We start from the raw sequence: 22,099 nt of genomic DNA, 5'->3' as shown, positions 1-22,099 counted from the left end.
CGCTCACGCTGTCGCTCAGTCGCTCTAGCTCGCTCAGCTCGCTCAGCTTGGCTTGGCTTGGCCTTTTGTATGCGCAAAAGTCAACTAAGTCGTGCTCAATTTTTATGATGAGACGATGATGCCACTTTGTGTGTCGCGGTAAGCCAAGCCCAACAACAGCAGCAACAACAACAACAGCAGCAGCAGCAACAGCAGCAGCAGCAGCAGCAACAACAAAAGCGTGAAGCGAAAAAAATGTTGCGCTTGCAACATTATCAGGCTGCGCTCTGGGCGCTGCTGCTGTGGCAAGTCTGCTTTATGAATGGCGCTGCCCCAGCGCTGTTTGCCACCTTGCCACTTCAGCACACACACACACACAGTCACACACACAGTCGCACACACTTTGTGCTTGGCGCAAAGTTTGCTAAAGAAAAGAAATTAAATGCACTTCCTCCTTTATGGCTGTTGCCTCTCGTCTCATATTTTCGTTCGTTGCCGCCGTCGCCGCCGCCGCCGCTTGCCACACAATGCGCTAATAATGGAAGTGCACTTTTGACACAAAAGGTGGCAACTGTGGCGACAATGCCACGCCTACTACGCCCTATGCGCTGTTGACTGCTTTATTGCTCATTCGCTGCAAACAGCGATTAGTCGAGAGAGCAAAGTCGCTGCAACATTTTTGTTTAGCCAAGGCCGCGCTCTCTCTCTCTCTCGCACACAGTTGCGCTATCTCTGTCGCTTACGGATTTTGAGTGGCCAGCGCCGCTGATTGAATTGCGCTTAACAAAGACGTTAAATAAATTTCCCTTTGAAGCACTCAGCGCATTATTTCGAGTGCTTTTTGGCTATTGTTGTGACCTCAAGCCAAATCAAAGCAAAAAGATTGTTACGCTGGCACACAGCGCGTATGAGTAATTTTCTATAGCTATATAGAGAGAGGCTGAGCAGCCAACTCAATGCGACTACAAGCGACTTTCGTTGGCTGCAGTAAAAATAAATCAAATCAATAATAAATGAAACGAAACGAATCAAATGTGAAATAAAAATCAATGGCACTCACCACTTCAATGAATTGGAATACATGTGCGCCTGTCTCTTTCTCGCTCTCGCTCGCTCTGTGTGTGTGTGTGTGTGTGCAATTTGCTTTTCGGTTTGATTTCAAATAAAATTGTGCTTCATTGAATCGAATTGAAGCAGCAAAAATGAACGAGCTGCGCACACCAACACACCAACAACAACAACAACAACGTTACACCAACGTTACACCAATACAGCGGCATATGCCTGGCTGTGGTCTGAAGCCGCCACAGTGACTGCCTTGGCATTTGGTCAATTGCAATTAGAAGTCACTAAAGAACTGCCACGCCCCCACTAGCAGCAACCTCTCAAGTGCTGCTACAATAAAAGTCCAACACACACACACACATGAGCTGACCCACATATTGTACATTATGTGTTTATATACACAGCATAAGGTTAAGGCAGTTGGGTGGGTGGGTGGTTGGTTGGTTGGTTGAGAAATTGCAACACTTGAAAAGTTGAAAATGTTTTGAGAACTTTTGCGTTGCGCAAAAGTTGCAAGTGGCAACAACAACGACAACTGCAAGCTGCTGCCACGCCCCAGCCCCAGCCCCAGCCCCCCAAGCCTTGACTGTGTGTGTGCGTTCAGTTCAGCAATAATTAGTGCAAACAATTGCGCCATTTGCTGCAGACTCTTCCCTTGGCCATCATCACACACTGCGTCATTTTGTTTCAAGGTTTCCGCACCTGCTGGCGCACATTTTTCCAACTAAATTGCCAAAATATGTGTATTCAATACGCAGCGTTGCCATATCAACTGCAGTTAATTTAACGCGTTATTATTGCTGCTCCACAAACTTGAAAAATATCACAGAAAAGCAGCTAAACTTTACTTTCATCTTTGCTTTGTTTCAAATTCTTAATGTATATATTATATCTAGATGGAATATATATATATATATAAATGTTAACTGTTAGTTGGCAGTAAATTATAAATTGAAGCTGCGTTCGTTCGCTCAACTTAGTTGCATGTTCTTTACTTAATTCAATGGTTAATTGTTTTACTTACTGCGCGCTAATCGATAACAACGATTTTCGATTGTTATCGCCAACTCTACAATGCACAGTTATGTTTTCAGTTTTTCTTCAATCTGATGCTGCACTTGATAAAAAATACGTATAAATATTTTTGTTTACACATAAAAAACAAAAATAGAATTGATTTGACATATTATTTCAACATAATTGAATTATTCAAGCAAACACTGAGCTACACACACACACACACACACACACACACAATCATCGCTCACTTAAAGTTGATTAAAATTTAATATGCAAATCTACTTTTTGTTACTTTATTTCTAAATACTCTTAGCGATACGTTATATACAACTCTCTCTCTCTCTATATATATATATATATTTAAATATATATTTTTAAATGTTATATATACCATACTCTCGTATACAAAATACTTACATACAAAACAAACGACAATAACAACAACTAAATGTTCTCATTGATATTGATATTGATTATTATTTATTTATTTTCGTCACATTTGCCATGCAGCGCGCTTTGTACAAGTTTCTAACAAAATGTTTCTCTTTTTCACACTCACACACACACACACACACACGCAATTTACACACTTGGACACACTTTAGTCGCGTTTCGGTGATGCGCGGTCAGGTCATCACACCCCAAGGACTCGGCATTGTTGGCATACGCGTCTCGGTGGATCGGGATGCGCGCTTTGGATTCACGCTAACTCGTCAAGGCGGCTGGTAAGCTTAACACTAGATTAACTAACTAACTAAACAGTGCTAGCTATAAGTATTGGCAGGAAACTGAGGGCAAGGCAAGGCGTTTAATTTAATTTTAAAGACGATTGAGCTTAACTCAATTGCTTACAGCTCTTTGCTTAAAGTTCGACTAAGTTAAACTTAGCTACAGTTGCGATTAAATTTATTATTCAATTCATTTATGACTAATATTAATGCCACAATTTTTATTAGCGGCAATAGCTTAAAGCTAAGTTTATCTTTGGCAATTGGAAATTCATGTTGAGTTAGAAAACAATGAGGCTGCAATTTAAATCAGTCCAAGTTAAACGTAGCTAATTTCAATATAAAAATATCAAAGACAAAACAGTTGAATTATTAGTTGATTAAACAATTCATAATATTATTGACCATCATTAGTGCCACTATATTTATTAGCGGCAATAGCTAAAAATTAAGTTTAACTTTGGCAATTGGCAATTCATTACATTTTTGAGGCGAAAGTCTCTATAAACTTAGAAAATAATCAAGCGCCCAGTTTAACTACAAACTGCTTTAAAATTATTAACAAATTTATTTTTACACATTTTCAATGCTTTGCTAACAAGCCAATCAAATCTTATTAGCAGCTACGTAAATAATTTAATGTTAGCAATTTTGTATTGTGCGCATACTTATGCCTATTAGTGTAGAGAGCCTCTTACATAGCCTGGGCTGACTGTAGTGGCTGCTGCTGCTGCTTGGCGACCGCTTTAATCTTGGCAAATTACTTACGTATGAGTAATTTTTTTCATAATTTGTTAGCCCAGTTGACGGCAGCTGCTGCCGTTGATTACATGCGAGTCAGTTTATGTGTGCAGCAGATAAAGCAAGTTATTAGTTTTTAATTAAATGCTAGAGCCAAGACTACAGTTAGCCATTGAGAGCGCTCAGCGCTGTCCTGTGTTTAGCCAAAAAACTAAGTGCAAAAAAATTGGCCAAAAACCTCTGGCAATCAAATCAAAATCCAACTAATATAAATATTTGTGTGTGTCTGGGGTAAAAAGGATTTCCGTTGCAGCAGCAAGCACAAAATTTTCTTTTTGCTGTGTGTGTCAGTGTGTGTGTGTGTGTGTGTTGTTTGTGTTTTTCGAATGTCTTTGTTGGTCCAATTTAAATAAACATTCGCACCCTCTGCTGCTGTCTGCTGATTTTATTATGGCCACACAAATAAAATCTGTGCACAGACAGTGGCAACCAGCAGTCTGCTGATTATTTGTGTTAACACACACACACACACACACAGCTAGTATGAGCGCTGCAAAAAGAAAGTGTAGCATAGCTTTGAGCGCGTCGCTAAGTCGTCTACGTGACTTTGACGCTGTTATTTGTATTTATTGCTTAGCTCATGTGACACTTTTTGGGGTTATTACAATGTAGCCCAATAATTTCTCATTAGCTGAGCCGCAACGCACAAGCAACTTGCGTAAACAATTATAAAAACAACAACTAAACGAAAACACATGCGCATTTTATTGTGCGGCTCGAGCTTTGTGTCCAAGGCTTTGTTGCCTTGAGTCTTGATTTTAAACGCAGCCTAATCCCACACACACACACACACACACACTGGCACATAAATTGTTGAGTTTTCTTTTCTCAGTTTTGTTATTATTATGACAACGCTGCTTGTTGTTGTGCTTTATCTTCACGTGAAAGGATTTTAAAGTTCTGCTACTTCTTCTTTTAGCTTGCCCATAATTTCTCTTTATGTGCACATTTATTTTTTAGCTCTACAGCGCTGCACACACACACACACACACACACACAGCAGATTTTATAGCCTTTGCTCTCGCTCATATAAAAAAGCTGTAAGCCCTTCTCAACAATTTCTAGTATATGCAGCTTTGGCTATTGGCCAAATAGCTTTGTTAACAATCATTTTTTTTGTTGCGCTTGCTTGTCCCCATTTTGTTGCTTTGACATGCATTGTTGATTGTTGCGCGTAATAAAGCTAATAAAAGTCATTATATTCTGCTGCCGCCCCCACTGCAATTCAATTATAGCTAAATAAATGCCACAACAATAACAATGGCTTTAGCTATAATTAAAACAATAAAAAGAGCACAGCACTTTGCATGCAAAAATAGCAACAGCAACAAAAAACAAAAAAAAACAACCAAACTTGTTACAAATACAATAATTATTTTCTTGTTGTTGTTGTTGTTGTGGCGTTGTTTATTTTATAATTTTCATTTAATTATATAAACGCAACCCAATTGAATTGCTCATTCAATTACACAGTGGGCGGTGCTGACATATTTTTCAAATAAGCCCTTTAGTGTGGTTAGCGGTAGCCATTGGTGAATTTATTGCCAGCGCTAGTTTTTCTAAATTATTTATATTTTTTAATAGTGACTCCAATATGACTGAAAGTCAGCAATGCTTCACCAATAAGTTTGTCTGTGAATTCACTTCACCAATGCGATGATTTGCATAGTTTTAGTTAAAATACGCTTCACCAATGAAGCTTCCAGGTGAATTCGGCATTATTAAAGCTTAAGTTTGACTTCACCAATGCTATGATTTGCTTAGTTTTAGATAAAGTACCTGGAAGCTTCATTGGTGACTTTGTTGGTGAATTCGGCAGTATTATAGCTTAAGTTTGACTTCACCAATGCATGGATTTGGATAATTTTAGTTAAAGTACGTTTCACCAATGAATCTGTTAGGTTCATTGGTGACTTTGTTGGTGAATTCGGCATTGGTAGTTGCAGTAGTTTGCACTTGCGTAAATTTACTAGTAACCGACATGAGCATATAAATTTCACCATCGTTTTCTCTGGTGATTGGTAAGCAGTGAAGTTACCACAGACTATTCTAACAAAATTTACGCATTGCAGCAGTTACAATTTGCTTGTTTTTCTCTCTCTCTTCTTTATTTTTCTATGTCTTGTGGTAATTTGTCATTTATTTATGCGTGTCGATTGTTAAATAAAGCCAAGTACTTGGGCCAGCCAAACACACAGACTAGGGCTGAAACGCAATTAAAAATCACATTAATTAAATATTTCCAAAGCAAGAAAAAAGTTTTTGAGCAATTTCTTAAGCTTTCTGCGCGACTAGCTGCGGTTGTTGTGCTGCTGCTTCTTCTTCTAGGGCTGCTGCTTTGTTTTGCAGTCAGTCAGGCATGAAGGGAAGTGTGCGGGGTGCGGGGTGGGGGGCACAACTTTTTCGCAACTTTCTTTTTGTAATAATGAAGGCAAAAAGGCGCTGGGAATCGCCAACATTATATTTAATGCGGGCTAACGCATGAAAGGCGCCACCTAGTGGCTAGAAAAGTGGGTGGTGTAGTTATGCGCTGCCGAAAAATGCTAAAGTTTTTCAATTTCAACAAACAATTGAGGTATTATCTTGCCAGTTGCTGAGTAGGGGGGAAGTCGCTCAGCTCGTGCGTCAAATGCAGATTCGTCTGCAACGCTTGAGAGTTTGAGGGTTTCATTCAAGTTCATTAAAATATTAATTTGCATGTTTTGCCTGCCTGCATAAATTTGCCAACACTAATTTGATAAGCTTCAAACACTTCTCACACTACTCTCTTGCCGTCTCTTTCTAATGCAGGTTCGACGTATTGGTGAATGGTGGCGGCGCAGTCACCTTGCAATTCCAACGCTCACCCTTCCGTCCCTTGACGCGCACCGTCTTTGTACCCTGGAATCGCATTGTGGTGCTGCCGCCGGTGCAGATGCAGCTCAGCGACGACGATGAGGCCACCAATCGCAATATCAAGTAAGTTTTCCAACTCTCGCTGCCAAACAATTTGTTTGCTTATTGTGCGCTGCGCTTTCTTTCTTTGCAGAGTGGCACCGCTTAATCCAGCGCTGACGTTCCTCAACTCCATACATTATCATACGGCGGATGAGGCAAACGATGCCAGCAAGATTTGCATGGATCATGACCATGAGAAGCTTAAGCCGCAGCTGATTAGCACTTGGATGCCCAATGGCGTGGGCGCCATGCCCGGCAAACGTGTCATCTTTGCCGAAACCCAGGTAAGTTTACCCCCACCCAAACACCTTCTCTCTTTCTCTTTCTCTCCTTCTTCTCCTTCTTGTTGCTAATGCCATTCCTAATTAGCAGCATTGCCCTGGCTTGGCAGCAGCTGGACGTGGCGCACTTTTAATTAATTTAAAGTTCGCCTTAATGACATTATAACTTTGCATCCAAGCGACCAAGCCGTCGCACGCCGCGTGTGCGAGCGAGATAGCAGCATAACATTTAATTGCTGCACTCGCGCGCGCACTCAACGCGTGACCAGCTGTGACCAAAGCAACCAGCGCAAGCTGCTGCTGCCGTGACAATTGTAATGCCAATCCCCCTCACAAATTTCATCTCTCCCCTCCCTCTGCTTCTTGTTCTGCCACTTAATAGAAAACCGCTGCAACTTAAGTCAACTCAGAGCTATGGCGCATTACTGTTGCTTATTTCATTTCTTTTCCCAACTTAACATTTACTATTGCTTAAGCGCATTAGGTCAAAGGTTGCGATATTCAATTGAGACTAGCGCATCGACGCATAAGCTTTAAACTCTCTGAATCTGAGACTAAACTTCAGTGCCTTAATTAAAGTCTTTAAGTCTTCAAAGTAAACGCTGCAGTTCTAGCTTGGAATACAATTTGTTCTATTCTCAGCTTATGTTCCATAGCAAGTTTCACATTCATATTCCATTGCAAGTTGGAATGAACGCAATTTATTGGACAATTTATTGGGATAAATATTTAGAAAGGAAGAAAGGAATGTGTGTAGAAAATAACTGTATAGATAGGCCTGTAGACTTTCGAGAGTTAAACATAGCTTATGCCCCATCTCAGCTCTATCTGAAGTACAGAACTCAAATCCAGTTCCAATCTCTCGCTCTTATGCCTTCATCTTTAATCCTCACAGCTCTTCTATTGAGAAACCACTAGACATACTAGTTTATTCCCCACTGCTCTATGTGAATTCCAAAACCCAAATCCAGTTCCATTCTCTTACTCTTATGCCTTATCTATTTGCTTGCTCTGTTGTCTAGCTTACTTATTAAATATTCTGCTTCTTCTTTCATTCTCAATTCACTTACAGATTGTGCAAGAGTCCATACAAATTCCTGGCTCTGATCTGCATCTAACCTATCAATCGTCGCAAGCTTCGGGTTATCTTAGCATTGTGCGCATGCGTCTCACCTCAGCGAACATACCGCAGACGCTGACGCATGTGCATGTGGGCGTGGAAATCGAGGGCGCACTGCATGTGAAGACCTACGAGGCAGATCCGAATCTCATACACACATTCGCTTGGAACAAACGCAACGTTTATCGGCAGAAAGTCTATGGCGTGACTATAGCACGCATTAGCGTTGGCTATCAGCATACGACGTGCCAGACTCCGGTGTGGATAACACAGACGGCGAAGCTGCAAGGCTACGATGTGGACATATCGGATATTGGCGGCTGGGGCTTGGATATACATCATCACTACAATTTCCATGAGGGTATACTGCAAAAGGGAGATGGCAGCACCCTGCACATGAAGGAATATCCACGCACGGTTAAGGTGGTCATGGGCACGGGACTGCAGCGTCCGCTCAACTGTCCGGACTACTGCAATGGCATAGCCAAGGATGCCAAGTTACTCACGCCCATTGCGCTGGCCACTGGACCGGATGGTAGTCTCTATGTGGGTGACTTTAATCTGGTGCGTCGCATTACACCCGACGGCAAGGTGTTTACCATTTTGCAGCTGAGCGCTACCCAAGTGTCCTATCAATATTATTTGGCTGTGTCGCCCGCCGATGGGCATTTGTATATATCCGATCCGGAACGACATCAAATCTTGCGACTGCTGCGCTTGGAGAAGGTTAAGGACCCGAGCATTAATAGCGAACCCGTGGTGGGCAGTGGTCAACGCTGCATTCCCGGCGATGAGGGCAACTGCGGTGATGGCGGCGCTGCGCTGCAAGCGCGTCTAAGTCATCCCAAGGGATTGGCTATTGCTGCAGATCGCACCATGTACATTGCCGATGGCACCAACATACGCGCCGTTGATCCCAAGGGTGTCATACATACGCTCATCGGTCATCATGGTCATCACAATCACTGGAGTCCGGCACCCTGCACTGGCACCTTGATGGCCAATCAGGCGCAGCTGCAATGGCCCACAGGGCTGGCGCTCAGTCCACTCGACGGCTCGCTGCACTTTATCGACGATCGTTTGGTGCTCAGATTGACCTCGGACATGAAGATTCGTGTGGTGGCCGGCACGCCGCTGCACTGCAGCAACAGCGCGCAGGACAGTCGTGTAAACAAAACAGCTACGGACAATGTGCTGGGCACTGTTTTGGCCATGGCCTTTTCGCCATTCGGAGATCTTTATATAGCGGACAGCGATTCGAGACGCGTCAATTCCATACGCGTTGTCAACACTGCAGGCAACATGCGCTACTTTGCCGGCAAGCAGGAGGGAGCGGGGTAAGTTGCCACACACACAAACACACACACACACACACACACATACATCTATTAACATATTAACACAGTTGCTGCTGCCCACAATTGTTGCCTCTTTGCCCCCCCCCCCCTTTGTGTTTGCAGCGCGCATACTTGACCCAATTAAAACAGCACGTGGCCTGGCTATTTGCATACTGTAAACGATATCAGCTGTCCATATCACACACAGCGGTGCGTTTGACTCTGAGTGGGGTGGTGGGGGTGGTGCATAAATAATCAAACAATATTCGCTGCAGCAGCATAAAATTTGCAATTGCCAAAAATGCAAAAGCACAGAAAGAATTTACGCAAAACTAAAGTCATGGCACAAACGACAGATTGAGACTCTACTAAAATATTTAGATTTTCTATGCATACATATAAACTCATTTTATTCATGCACTATAACAATTTATATCAACTAGAGATTGTAATATTATATTAAATGTGCTTGAAAGTCATATATTGTTAAACTATAAGACCCTTTAGTGCATATTTTATGTACAGCAAAAAGAGAAGAGCACAGCACAACAAATAAAACCAAAAATCACAATAAATGTGCATTGTAAGCTGCCAATAGTCTCTCTCTCTCGCTCTCTCTTTTGCTCATATTGTTGTCAGCAATTGGCAACGTTTGCCTTTGGTACGTTACGGATTTTTGTTGTAGTTGATTAACTCGTTTTTAAAACATCAAAAACGTTGACCAAAAAATTAATTGGAATTCTGACATTTGGGGATTTTCATTGTGTGATTTTTACACAAAGAAAAAAATACCTCAAAATCAATACACACATACGCTTGTACTGCATTGAGGCTGTCCACATAGGCACTGAGGCTATTTGCATTTTTCTTTGAAATGTGAACTCGCTCGCCCCAAAATGTATGCTACAAATTATGAGCTGCAAATTTTAACTAAGCAAAAAACTAAATTTCAATGCGTAGTGAAGCAAATTACAAACTAAAGACAATTGCTAGTAAAAACTATAGAAATTATAATAAAGCGTTCTGCTGTACGATCGCTCAGCAAATCGCTTACTCTAGCCTAAAACTAAATTTAAAAAGTTTTGCGTTGCCCTTAAGCAATTCTTTTTTGCACTAAAGCAATTAAATTTGTTACACACATAGAGCGCACGTTTGCCTAGCAGCAAGTTGCTGGCCTCGATATTATGCAGCTTAACAGTTTTAGTTACCAGTTTTATTTTCGTGCTTTGTTTGTTTTTGTTTTTGTGTTTGGTTGGGCAGTTGATTTAAGGCTAATAGAATTTCACGGCTGCAAACATTTTTGATTAACTGTATGTGTGTGTGTGTGTGTGTGTGAGTGCTGCTGGGGGGCTATAAAGGGTTAAGCTGCAGGTGGGGTCCTTTGCATTAGGGCGTGGCTCGAGCACAGACGTGCCAAAGTAATTAGCAGCGCCAACAACAGCGAAAACTATAAATCAAGCAAAGACTACGCGGTTGATTTTTTTTCTTCTATAAATATGCTGCAAGTAAAGCGTGTGGGTGTGGGCGTATGGGCGTGGCCGTAGCCGCGATAAACAAACTGACAGCAACAGCAGCTAGACTTACAACCCAAACGCGCGAACTTTAGTTGGGAGAGTTTGGGGCGCACTTTGGCACTTTGGGACTGCTCCGACTGTTTATCGAACAAACAGAGTGTCATCATAAAATACGCGTTCGTATCCAAGGGGCCAGTGTGCTCTGCGTGGGCGTGGGCGATGCCAGATAAAACCGCATTGGGCACTAAAGTTTGCTTTTGGCTTTTTGCAGCTTGTGACGAACTCGCGCATTTCCTGTTGCATTACTAACGCTTCTTTCTCTTTCTCTATTCTGCAGCTCGCAAAGCTGCGAGTGTCTGTCTGGTGGCAGCAATGGCTCCAGTTCGACGGCTGTGGGTGGTGCACATGGCGGCGCTTACTCAACGACCGTGAATCCGACACGCAATAATGGCGGCACCACACCAACAACACCAGCTGGCGGAAACGGAAATAATGGCAGCGCCGCCGGCGGCACTTCTACTGCTAATGGCAACGGCGGCAGCGGCAGCGGCGGCGCTTGCATTTGCCCCAATGGCAACAGCGGCAGCAACAGCAACGCTGGCGGCGGCAGCAATTCGGGCACCCTTGCCAACATCGTCGCCGGTGGCAGCCTAATGTCCACCGGACCCACCACCACCACCACTGTGCTGCTGGGCGCCAAGACAACATCTGGCGTCGCTGGCTCCGCTCTGGGCACAGGCGCCACCCTCAACGACGACGGAACTTTGAGCAATGCCGAAACTCTGCTCTCCTCCAATGCGCGCTTCCAGGCCATATCAGCGATTGCCGTCGCTCAGGACGGCGTCATCAATGTGGCCGATCAAGGTGAGTACAGTCGAAATTAATTATAGAAATTTTGAAGGCAAGCAGCAATTCTGTTTGGCAGTCGCTCTAAATTGGCTTAAGCGATTTTCAATTCAAAAGTTATTAGCAGTAGCTACTGAGTTAGACTCGAAATTGTTTGGCAAGGTAAGCAACAATTTTAAGCAAAGTAAATTAATAATAACTATAAAAGGTCAGGTCGAGATTCTTCAAGTTTTTATAGGGTTGGGTCTGGATATCTAGAAAGGCACAAATGATGAGTAAACTAAAAAATATTTCAAAAAAATTATATTGGGCCTAACTCGAATATTTAAAGGAGGCAACAGCTCTAGCTTAAGGCTATACGCAATTATTTTTTACATATTTAATACGCTTAAAATCGCTTTTATCTAATTTACTAAATTGATTTAATTTAAATGTTTACTCAAATATTTAACTCAAGCCTCAAGTTAGCGCCAAGTTAACTTTTGTTTAAATGCTGCGACTCCAAATTGACTTTAAATTTTCCAGCGACTGCTACAAATTGGCAAAGCAATAAAATTACACACACACAAGCAGACGCATGTGTGTGTGTGTGTGAGCGAGAGCGAGTTAGAGACTTGAAAAATTGTACATTTCCTTTTGGCAAATTTTGTTCGTTTATTTGCTATATTTGATTTGCTTTGGTGTGTGTTAACAAGCGAAAGTGCAGAGGAAGAGGAAGAGAGTGCGACAGACCGACAGACAGGCAAAAGAAGCGGAAGTGAAATTTTCAACATATTGCAAAACACAAAACGCAGCAACAACAACAACAACAATAATAATAATAAAAATAATAATGACAACAATAAGAGCAAAAGCTGCCGCAACAAATGTAACATTTGTTGTTGTTGTTGTTGTTGTAATTGGCTATAATGGCAGCCCAAAGGCAGTCAAAACTGTGCGTAGCTCCAAGTGGGTGGTTGGGTGGTTGGGTGGGTGCCTGTGCCTGGGTTTGGGTTAGTTTGGTAGCAAAAGCGAAACCAATTTCCGTCACAATTCGAACGAGGACAAATTAGGACATTGCACACACACATACACAAAGACACACACACACACACATGTGAGCGTCAGGTGGGCAGCGGAAGCGAAAACAAAATGGCCGCCGCCCAATAAATAACAAGAGCCAAAGGCAAAGGCGAACAGTCGAAAGCTCAAAAAAGCAAAGGCAAAGGCAAAGGCATAAATTTGAGTGCATTAGCAAAGCGTAATTTGATAAGACCAAAAATGTAATTAATAAATTTCGACAATGGCGCAAGACACACAAGCGCCGCCGTCCGCCCCAACCCCCAACCCCACAGCCAGTGGTGCTAACGAGTAGTTGGGGGTGGATAGCAAGCGAAATTAATGAAAGCCAAGACGACGCGCAAGCGACCAGCGAAGCCGTGGAAAGCAAATCAATGGCTATAATTAATCAAGTTTTAGTCACCACCACCACCAGCACCACCCACTCAACCCCCACCCACAGACACACGTGTGAGTGATTGCCAGGGCGCTGTGCGAAAAAGTGAAAAAGTGAAAATCAATCTTATTACCAACTCGTCGGCACAAATACAAAACGTAGCAAAACTTAAGCTGCTGTCTATATATCGTGCGCTCTCTCTCTCTCTCTCTCTCGCTCTCTCTCTAGCGTTTGTGAGCCCACTCAGCATGCATTAATCAAGCACACAGCGGTGTCTGCTTGCTTTGCTTTGCTTTGCTTGCTCTCCTCTAGGTGTGTAGTCAAGACTCTCTCGCAATGCGAATGTAGTGCGGCTGCTTAAGCGCCTCAGCCGCCGCCCCTGCCGCTCCCTACTCTTGGCCACATCAACAGCGAAACGTAAATAAGCTTCATTAAAAGCTTACAGCTTAAGTGCCAATGTGTGTGTGTGAGTCTCTGTCTCTGTGTCTGTGTGTGAAAAATTGTTGCGTTAATTACGCTGCCAGCCAAAGAAATAAAAGATGAGCTACTGAGCTCAGCGCCAAAGCAAAATTAGTGTGTGTGTGTGTGTGTGTGTGTGTAAACTTCAAGTCTATTGCTTTGTTTACTCTTCAGCCAGCAGTCAATTTAAGTCATTAAATATTGCCATAGCATACAAGCATAAAGCGTGTAATGTTTGCAAAAATACTGGTAAAAATAATGGTTTATAATGGTAAAAATACTGGTATTTTTGCAACAATGCATTTGCAGCATAAGCACAAATTTCAAGAAATTGCAAATTAAACAAATTGCATTTAAATGCCAATTGGGCAAATGCCAGTGCTTATAAAATGAGTGCAGAGCCAGCAGCAGCAGCAGATTTGCCAGCAAAGCCGATAGACCGATAAATACACTGGAGCGATACACACAATAACGGGAATGGGGAGTGGGGGAATGGGAACGAGGGCGACACAATGGCAACAACCCTTTGGCTGCACAAACAAGTTGTTCACTTTATGGGGTCATTACCATTACATTACATTACATTACATTATACACTAACACACACACACACACACAGAGAGACACACACACACATGAGTGTGAAGCCCACGCAACTTTCAGCGGAGCGTCACACATTTTATTGCATTGAAATTCGCTCAATCGCTGACTGAACTGAACTGAACTGAAGCTGGCGCTTTGCCAATGCTGCTGGGGCTAAGGTCCTTAGTCCTTGCCAAAAAAAGAGAAGAAGAAGAAGCAGCACTCCCACATACATCCAATGAGCACAGGCAGCAGCCAAAATGCGACCATAATGGACTCTGACTGACTTTGCTTGTTGCCCCCCGCCCCCGCATTGGGTAAATGAACTGTAACGCAATCAAATCAACACGGCCAGCAACCACAACAACAGCAACTAGAGCGAGACAGAGCGTTAGAAAGAGAGAGAGAGAGAGAGAGAGCATTGGCAACTATGTATTAAATATTTGATTGTAATTTGTAAGCGAGATCAAACGCATATTCATTTGGCTTGGCTGCTTAAGCGGGCGACAAAAGACAGCAAAACAAATGGGAAAAAATACAGTCAAGCTACGATAAAGTGAAAATATTACAGATTTAAATCGTTTTCAGTGAATTTCATTCATTAACAAAAATATGAATGCGCAGTAACAAATTTATATGCTGAGTTAATTTGTTTCCTGGAATTATATTTTAGGCTGCTTAAATTTAAGCTAAATTTATGCTTTTCAATAGAAATAGATTGTGCCAGTATAAATTAGTTAGATAACAATATATATTTAGCTAATTTAAATTGATAAATATTAAATATTTATGCAAACTCTGTTTGCTAAGCAAGCAAAGCAGCAAGAAATATGCAGTGGCTAAACTAAGTTACAGTTATTCTCTTCAATGCAGCGCAGCTGAGCGAGCAACAGCAGCTAAGTTACTCTCTTCAGTGCTCGCGCTCTCTTTCGTACGTTGGCGCAGCTGCGCTGCTGCATTAGCTTAAACCGTTCGCTGCAGCAGCGCAGCTGAGCAAACGAACACGAGAGAGAGAGAGCGCGAGCAGTGGAAGCGACTTCGTTCGTTCGTTGCTAGCGCTTGCTCAGCTGCGCTGCTGCGTCGCTGTCGCTAAGCGCTTAGCTGTGTTTCGATCTCGCTGGCAATGGAAATTTTGCTTTAGTCTGCCTTAAGAATTCATTTAGTGCGAAGGGCAAGACAAGTTCATATAAATTCTTATTTTTATTATTTTGCTGCCATATTGTGTAGTTAGCATTTTATGTTAATTGCATTAGTTTAGCAACAAAGTATTGCTGCTGCAATTCCTTATTATTCCATATAAATTCCTTATTTATTTTTATTATTATTTCTGTTCAACTTATTCTAAAAAAAACTGACATTGACTTCAAGTTGACTTCAATATGTTTGATGAAAACTTAAAGCTAAACAATTCTTACAAATTTCATAGCATTATCGAATATGCGCCTAAGACAATTATTAGTAACGTCGCCGTTTTCTATAGCGTTGCTTGACTGTACTTTTTATAGCAGCATTGCATTGTTATTTGCGTAATTGTGCAACTGACGACATTTTAGAGCTCAGACATATTTAAATGACAGCAGCGACTATTGCAATGGCAATGGCAACAGCAATGGCAACGACAACAGTTGTTGCAACTACTAACAGTAATGCAACATTAACGCCCAGTCTCTGCCCCAGCTACTTGCTACAGAAATTGCCATTTATTGTCTATTGTCTGTTTGCACCAGCCACCCAACCAACCACCCAACCCCACCCACTTGGGCTGTTTGTCAGTCAGTCTGGGGCTGGACGTTTGTTTTGTTGTTGTCGCCTGTTTGGCAATGCAAAGCCGTCCAAGGCGAAAGGCAAAGCAAAATTTATGCAAATCCAAAGCGATTTTCCAACACTAACTAAAATGAAACGCTGCTGCTGCTGCTGCTGCTGAAGCTGCAACAACAGCAATAATAATAATGGACAACAGCAAGCAAATTGCACAAAAATACTTAAGACACACGCATAGAGCGACTGAGCGACAGAGCGACAACATTTTGGGGCTGCTTATTTGAATTTTTGTTGCTCTGCAGTGATTTAAAACTTAAAACGTTTTATGAGCAGCCAACAAAATGTACAATGAACGAGTGGGTGGTGGGTGGGACTTGGGAGTTGAGTAGTTGGCATTTAGCTTAAGCAAATGCAGCAACAACATTCAGAGCCAGAGGATGCCAGTCGAGCTGCCAAGGTATGAGCGGCAAGAGCTGCTGCTGCTGCTGCAAGTGCAAACCAATTAAATGTTTATATTTCCTGAGATATTTTTTATTGCACAATCGTTTATCTTACTTCAACGAGCAGCAGCAGCAAACTTACTTTTACTACAAATAATATTGCCAGCAAAATAAACTCGAACTGGGTGGGTGTGTTGGAATTGTTGCCTTTGATTAATGATAGAGTTATAAAAGCAGAAAATATGAGTGCAGACGCATAAAACATAAAAAGCTTTTAAATTTCTAAATATTATTGATTTGTAGCTATGACAGCTGCTTTTGCTTTTGCTTAAAAGCTTGAAAATGTTTGTTAAATATTAAATTGAGATTAAAGTGTGCGCTAGGATTGCTTCGAGCTGTTTTTATGTTATAACGAAATTCCGACAAATTTGCTTAAAGAAATTGCAGATTCAAAGTCTGATTTTGTAGCCAAGTCTATTTTGTATTGACATAGTTGATATTCTAAAATATTATTATTATTAGGATTGAAGTCTAGAGCTAGTTTACAAAACTCAAATCAATTTTTCCCTTCCTCTCTTCACAGGCTCATTGCATGTTCTGGCTTTGGAGCATTACTTGCCGTCGCATGATGAGAACGGTGAATTCCATATTCCGTTTCCGCCCTCAAGCGAGATTTACGTCTTCAATCGCTATGGACAGCATGTGGCTACCAAGGATTTGACGTCGGGCAAGACACGCTACAGTTTTCTCTACTCCAAGAACACGAGCTTTGGCCGCCTGTCGACGGTCACCGATGCGTCCGGCAATAAGATACAATTCCTGCGCGACTACAGCAACGTGGTGAGCTCGATAGAGAATACGCAGGATCACAAGTCGGAGATACAGATCAATGGCATTGGCATTATGACAAAGCTGAGCGAGAAGGGCAGACAGGAGATAGAGCTGGACTATGATAGTAATACGGGTCTATTGAATTCGCGTTCGTCGGGCGGAGAAACTTATATATATCAATATGATGAGTTTGGACGTGTGACGGGCATGATATTGCCAAGCGGTGAAATTGTGCGCATTACATCGCAGCTGGCGGATAATAAGGGACTAACTGTCTATGTGCATGCGTCGGTCGAGTCGCTGTTCTCACGCGAACGCATCGCTGGCGCCGAGGCGAATGAGCTGCTGGTGCTGGGCGGCGTGCGTTCGACATATCTGAAGCGTGGACTCTCGCATGCGGATGCGGAGCTGAAGGCGAACAATACGCTGGTTATACATGGTGCGAATGGAGTGTTGGTGGAGGCTTCGGCGGTGGCGCGACATCCGCTGCTGGAGGCAGCGCTGCCTGTTGAGGCTGAAATGCTTGCCATGTGGTCACATCAGAGCGTCACCATGGGCGATGGGCTGACCAATTCCATGTACTCCGTTTACAATTTGGTGGGCGATGTGCGCAATCCGCAGCAAACGCTAAATCGCGAGATTTGGGTGAATCACTCGCGTGTCATTGGCGTGGAGTTTGATCAGTTTACGAATCGTGAGACCTTCTACGATGCTCAGCGTTTGCCCATCCTGATTGTTGCCTACGATCAGTCCGGCTTACCCAAGTCGTATTATCCAGCCAATGGTTATCCGGTGAACATAACCTACGATCGCTTCAATCGCGTCGAGGGCTGGGCCTGGGGTCCCGCCGAGCTCAAGTACAGCTACGATAGACATGGTCTGCTCTCGGAGATTACCTCACAGCAGGATGGCATCATAAGCTTTGTCTACAACGATTGGAATCTGGTGTCCGAAATTGGTTTGGCCTCGCAGCGCAAGTTTGTGCTCAAGTACGACGATGCGGGTGGACTGCGTCATGTGGTGTTGCCCTCGGGTACGCGCCACAGCTTCAGCATGCAGACCAGCATTGGCTTCATACGTTGCACCTACACCCCGCCGGGCAGCACGCGCGCCTATCTGCAGCACTACAGCCATGCGGGCGCTTTGCTTCAAACCATTTTGCCTGGCGATGGGGCGCGCATCGTTTATCGCTACAATGCCGCGGGTCAGCTCACCGAGGTGGTGCACGGCGATGGACGCAGCGAGTTCCAGTACAACGAACTCAGCGGCATGCCCAGCACAGTTTCGCATGCGGAGCGCGAATTGGAATATCGCTGGGACTTTGAGTACTCCGCTGGCTTGCTCACCGAGGAGCGCATCGATTATGTTGCCAAAACGGGTTTGAGCAATGCCAAGTTTAGCTACGAGTACGACTCTCAGCTGCGCGTTGTTGCGCTCCAAGGACGCATTGGTGGCCAGAGCCTGCCCAGCTTAAGCTATGCCTACGATCGCCGCACCGGTCAGCCCAGTCTCATTGCTCAGTTCAAGTTTACGCGTCCGGCGCTCAATCAAACTCAGCTGCACGACGGCACCGCCAGCTTCACTCGCACCGTCGATGGTCGCTTCCAAACCGCTCGCATGGCCTTGGCCATTCATCGCCTCGAGGTCTTCCGCATGGAGTTCAGCTATGGCGTCCATGGACGCATTGCCCAGACGCGCACCTATACGCGCAACATGGCCGTCAATAGCTACACCAATGTCAAGAACTACACCTGGGACTGCGATGGGCAGCTGGTGGGTGTGGAGGCTCAAGAGCCTTGGGGCTTCCGCTACGATGACAATGGCAATTTGCTCTCCCTCACTTATCGCGGCAACACCATTCCCATGGAATATAATGCACAGGTAAGACCTAGACTAGACTATTTATTTATAGCTAAGTTTGCTAGTTCTAATTTCATTTCTAAGTTAACTTAGACAAAGTTACTTTTCTAGCTCGCAAGCAACTCAAATTCTCAGTGCTGAATCAACTATCGATAGTTTATCGCTATAGAACTATAGCGACTATCGTTTGTTCTTCAGCTTTAATTAGATTAAAAAGCAATGAGTTTCTTATATTCCTGCAGCTTAAGCTTCAGTCTCACAGCTCTTTAGATAAGTTCAGCTTCAGTTCAGCTTTCAGCTCTCAGTGAGAGCAAGATCTGCATCTCTTTGAATGCACATGAGATCAGCTACGATTTCAGTTTCATGTTTGGCTTTATGAGCGACTTAGTCGCCTTAATTTATTACTCGAGCGATTACAACTTTACTGAGCTTAAATTCTGTTAATGTTAGCATGAGTTCGATCGAGCATGTTAAGTTTCCAAAGTTGACTTTATCTAGCTTTGATCTGTTGCTATGTTAGCTCAATAGTTATTATTATTATTTCTATTGAATGGAGCCTCCCACTAGTCGAAGAGCGACAGATTCTTGTGCAGAAATGCCAAAATCTATTCTCATTTTAGTGGGATCTAGGGTTCCTCAAATTCGTGGGGTTCTAGGGTTCCTCACCTTACTGGGATCTAGGGTTTCTCGAGTTTCCTCGTACCTTAGGCAAATTCATTTACCCCTTTGAGCTCTCAATACTTAACTTGTATTGTATTTAATGTTTTTCAATCTTTTGCAGGATCGCATTGTAAAGTTCGGTGAGGGTCAGTACAAATACGATGCGCGTGGTTTGGTGGCGCAGAATGCGCGAGAGGAGCGTTTCCACTACAATACGCAGGGACTGCTGGTGCGCGCCTCGAAGCGCGGACGCTTCGATGTGCGTTACTACTACGACCATCTGAAGCGTTTGACCACACGCAAGGACAACTTTGGCAATGTCACGCAGTTTTTCTATACGAATCAGCAGCGACCGTATGAGGTTAGTCAGATTTACTCGCCACGCGACGGCAAACTGATGTCGCTGACCTACGACGATGAGGGGCATTTGATCTATGCGCAGGTCTATCGACACAAATATTATGTGGCCACCGATCAGAGCGGCACGCCGCTGATGCTGTTCAATCAATATGGCGAGGGTATAAGGGAGATAATGCGCTCTCCCTTTGGTCACATTGTGTACGACTCGAATCCGTATTTGTATTTGCCCATTGACTTTTGTGGCGGCATATTGGATCAGGTGACCACGCTGGTGCATATGGGCGATGGACGCGTCTATGATCCGCTGATTGGCCAGTGGATGTCGCCGGATTGGCAGCGCGTGGCGGAGCGCATTATAACACCCACGCGACTGCATCTGTATCGCTTCAATGGCAACGATCCCATCAATGTGGACGAGCAGCAGCGACGTCATTATCCGGCTAACTTTGCCAGCTGGATGCGCACGCTGGGCTATAACATAGGGAATCTGATGCCGCAGCTAAGCAAGCAGCTGTGGCAGCCACCAGCGCTCTGGGGTCGTCCGCCAGCCAATCCCATTGCGCTCAACATGCGTCGTCCGTTCGATAATATTCCCACCATGGCCGTTGAGAGCGGCTTTCTGGCTCATTTGAATGTCAGACGCATGTCGGACTTTGAGCAGCTATCGGCGCCGCCGCGTTCGGCGCTCAAATGTGATGTGATGGATCCATCACCACGCAGCATTGGCTCCGATACGGAGCCGCCATTTGGCAAGGGCATTGTCGTCTCGCGCACTGCCGACGGGCAGGCGATTGTGTCCAGTGTGCCCGCAGCCAATGCAATTTATCGCGATGTCTACACGAGCGTCTTTAATCGCTCCAAGCTGCTGCCCTTCACCTTTGTGGTGCACAATGCGCAGCAGGATTCGTTCTTCTTTGTCAAGGAGGATGCGTGGCGTGCGAGCGAGGATCGTCAGCAGCTGAAGCGGCTGCAGGGACAGGTGAACACCACGTTCCATGAGATAACACGTGAGCCGAATCCCTCAGTGGGTGGCACAACTGTAAGTCCAGCTGCTGCTGCTGCTGCTGGTGGCGGCGGCGGCGCTGGCAACTATTTGGATGTTAAAATCCATGGCGCTCATGCAATTATCAATTTGCGCTATGGCACCACCGTGGCCAAGGAGCAGCAGCGTCTGATGCATCATGCCAAGCTCACGGCTGTGCGCAAGGCCTGGCATCGGGAAAAGGAAGCGCTGCGCAGCGGTCTAACCAGCGCGCTCGAGTGGACGCAGCAGGAGAGCGATGAGATCCTAAAGCAAAGCTATGCCAACAACTATGAGGGTGAGTACATACACGATGTGACGCTCTATCCGGAGCTGGCCGAGGATCCGTACAACATAAAGTTCGTAAAGAAAAAGGGCGCCACAGGCGGCGCCGCCGGTGTGCCCAACATGCGTCGGCGACGCAGTCCGCTTAACTGGGCCAACATTATAGGCAGCGATGGCAGCAGCAGCAGCAGCAGCAGCAGCAGCACCGCCGAGACTGAGGAGCCAGCGGTGGCCTGTTAGCTTAACAATCCAAGCCAACAACCGAACTAAATTAAAATATTTAAACAATATAAATTAATTACACACACACACACAGACAGGCACACACTTGAGTGTGTGTGTATTAGGCCTATATACTATATATAATCGTACAGATATTTTTTTGTTATGTCGCAGCCTAACTAACTAATTTTTTTTTACTATTATTATAACAACTCGTTAGAAACCAACTAATTGATAGTTTGCGACAAAGCAAATGCAACTGACATTAGATATATCTATATATATATAAGCAGTTGTCTGCATAAATGTTGCATATATAGAACATATAGCATAGTTATAGTTATATAAGCTTAGAACACGCGCAGACAGACGAACGGGACGACGACACAGCAGGCAGCTAATGGAAAGAAAGAAATTTATAGTTAAACAATAGGCAGAGCAACTGCGCAGCAAAACGAGTGAGCGACAAATTTAACATTTGTTTATAAACGTTAACTGGCTACGGCGTTAACGATTTCGCTCAGCAGTTTATCGTGTTCGCGCGTTATGAAAGTC

At 44.0% G+C, this 22,099-nt stretch overlaps 1 protein-coding gene across 1 annotated transcript in view; it reads left to right on the top strand.

Moving 5' to 3' along the window:
• The window catches only part of LOC108606238 (teneurin-a), a 66,391-nt gene extending 44,747 nt beyond the window's left edge, over positions 1-21,644 (top strand). Inside the window, exons 10-16 of the mRNA XM_033294528.1 lie at positions 2,670-2,789; positions 6,384-6,551; positions 6,622-6,814; positions 7,884-9,268; positions 11,120-11,646; positions 16,889-19,017; positions 19,778-21,644. Coding sequence (XP_033150419.1) covers positions 2,670-2,789; positions 6,384-6,551; positions 6,622-6,814; positions 7,884-9,268; positions 11,120-11,646; positions 16,889-19,017; positions 19,778-21,562 — 6,307 coding nt within the window. The 3' untranslated portion in view covers positions 21,563-21,644. The remainder of the gene's footprint in view (positions 1-2,669; positions 2,790-6,383; positions 6,552-6,621; positions 6,815-7,883; positions 9,269-11,119; positions 11,647-16,888; positions 19,018-19,777) is intronic.
• The last annotated feature ends 455 nt before the right edge of the window (positions 21,645-22,099 follow it).

The sequence above is a fragment of the Drosophila busckii genome, chromosome X (assembly GCF_011750605.1).
Source record: "Drosophila busckii strain San Diego stock center, stock number 13000-0081.31 chromosome X, ASM1175060v1, whole genome shotgun sequence".
In the NCBI taxonomy this organism is placed as follows: Eukaryota; Metazoa; Arthropoda; class Insecta; order Diptera; family Drosophilidae; genus Drosophila; species Drosophila busckii.
Note: the sequence above shows the minus strand (reverse complement) of the source record. Positions and strands in the feature narration are given on the sequence as shown.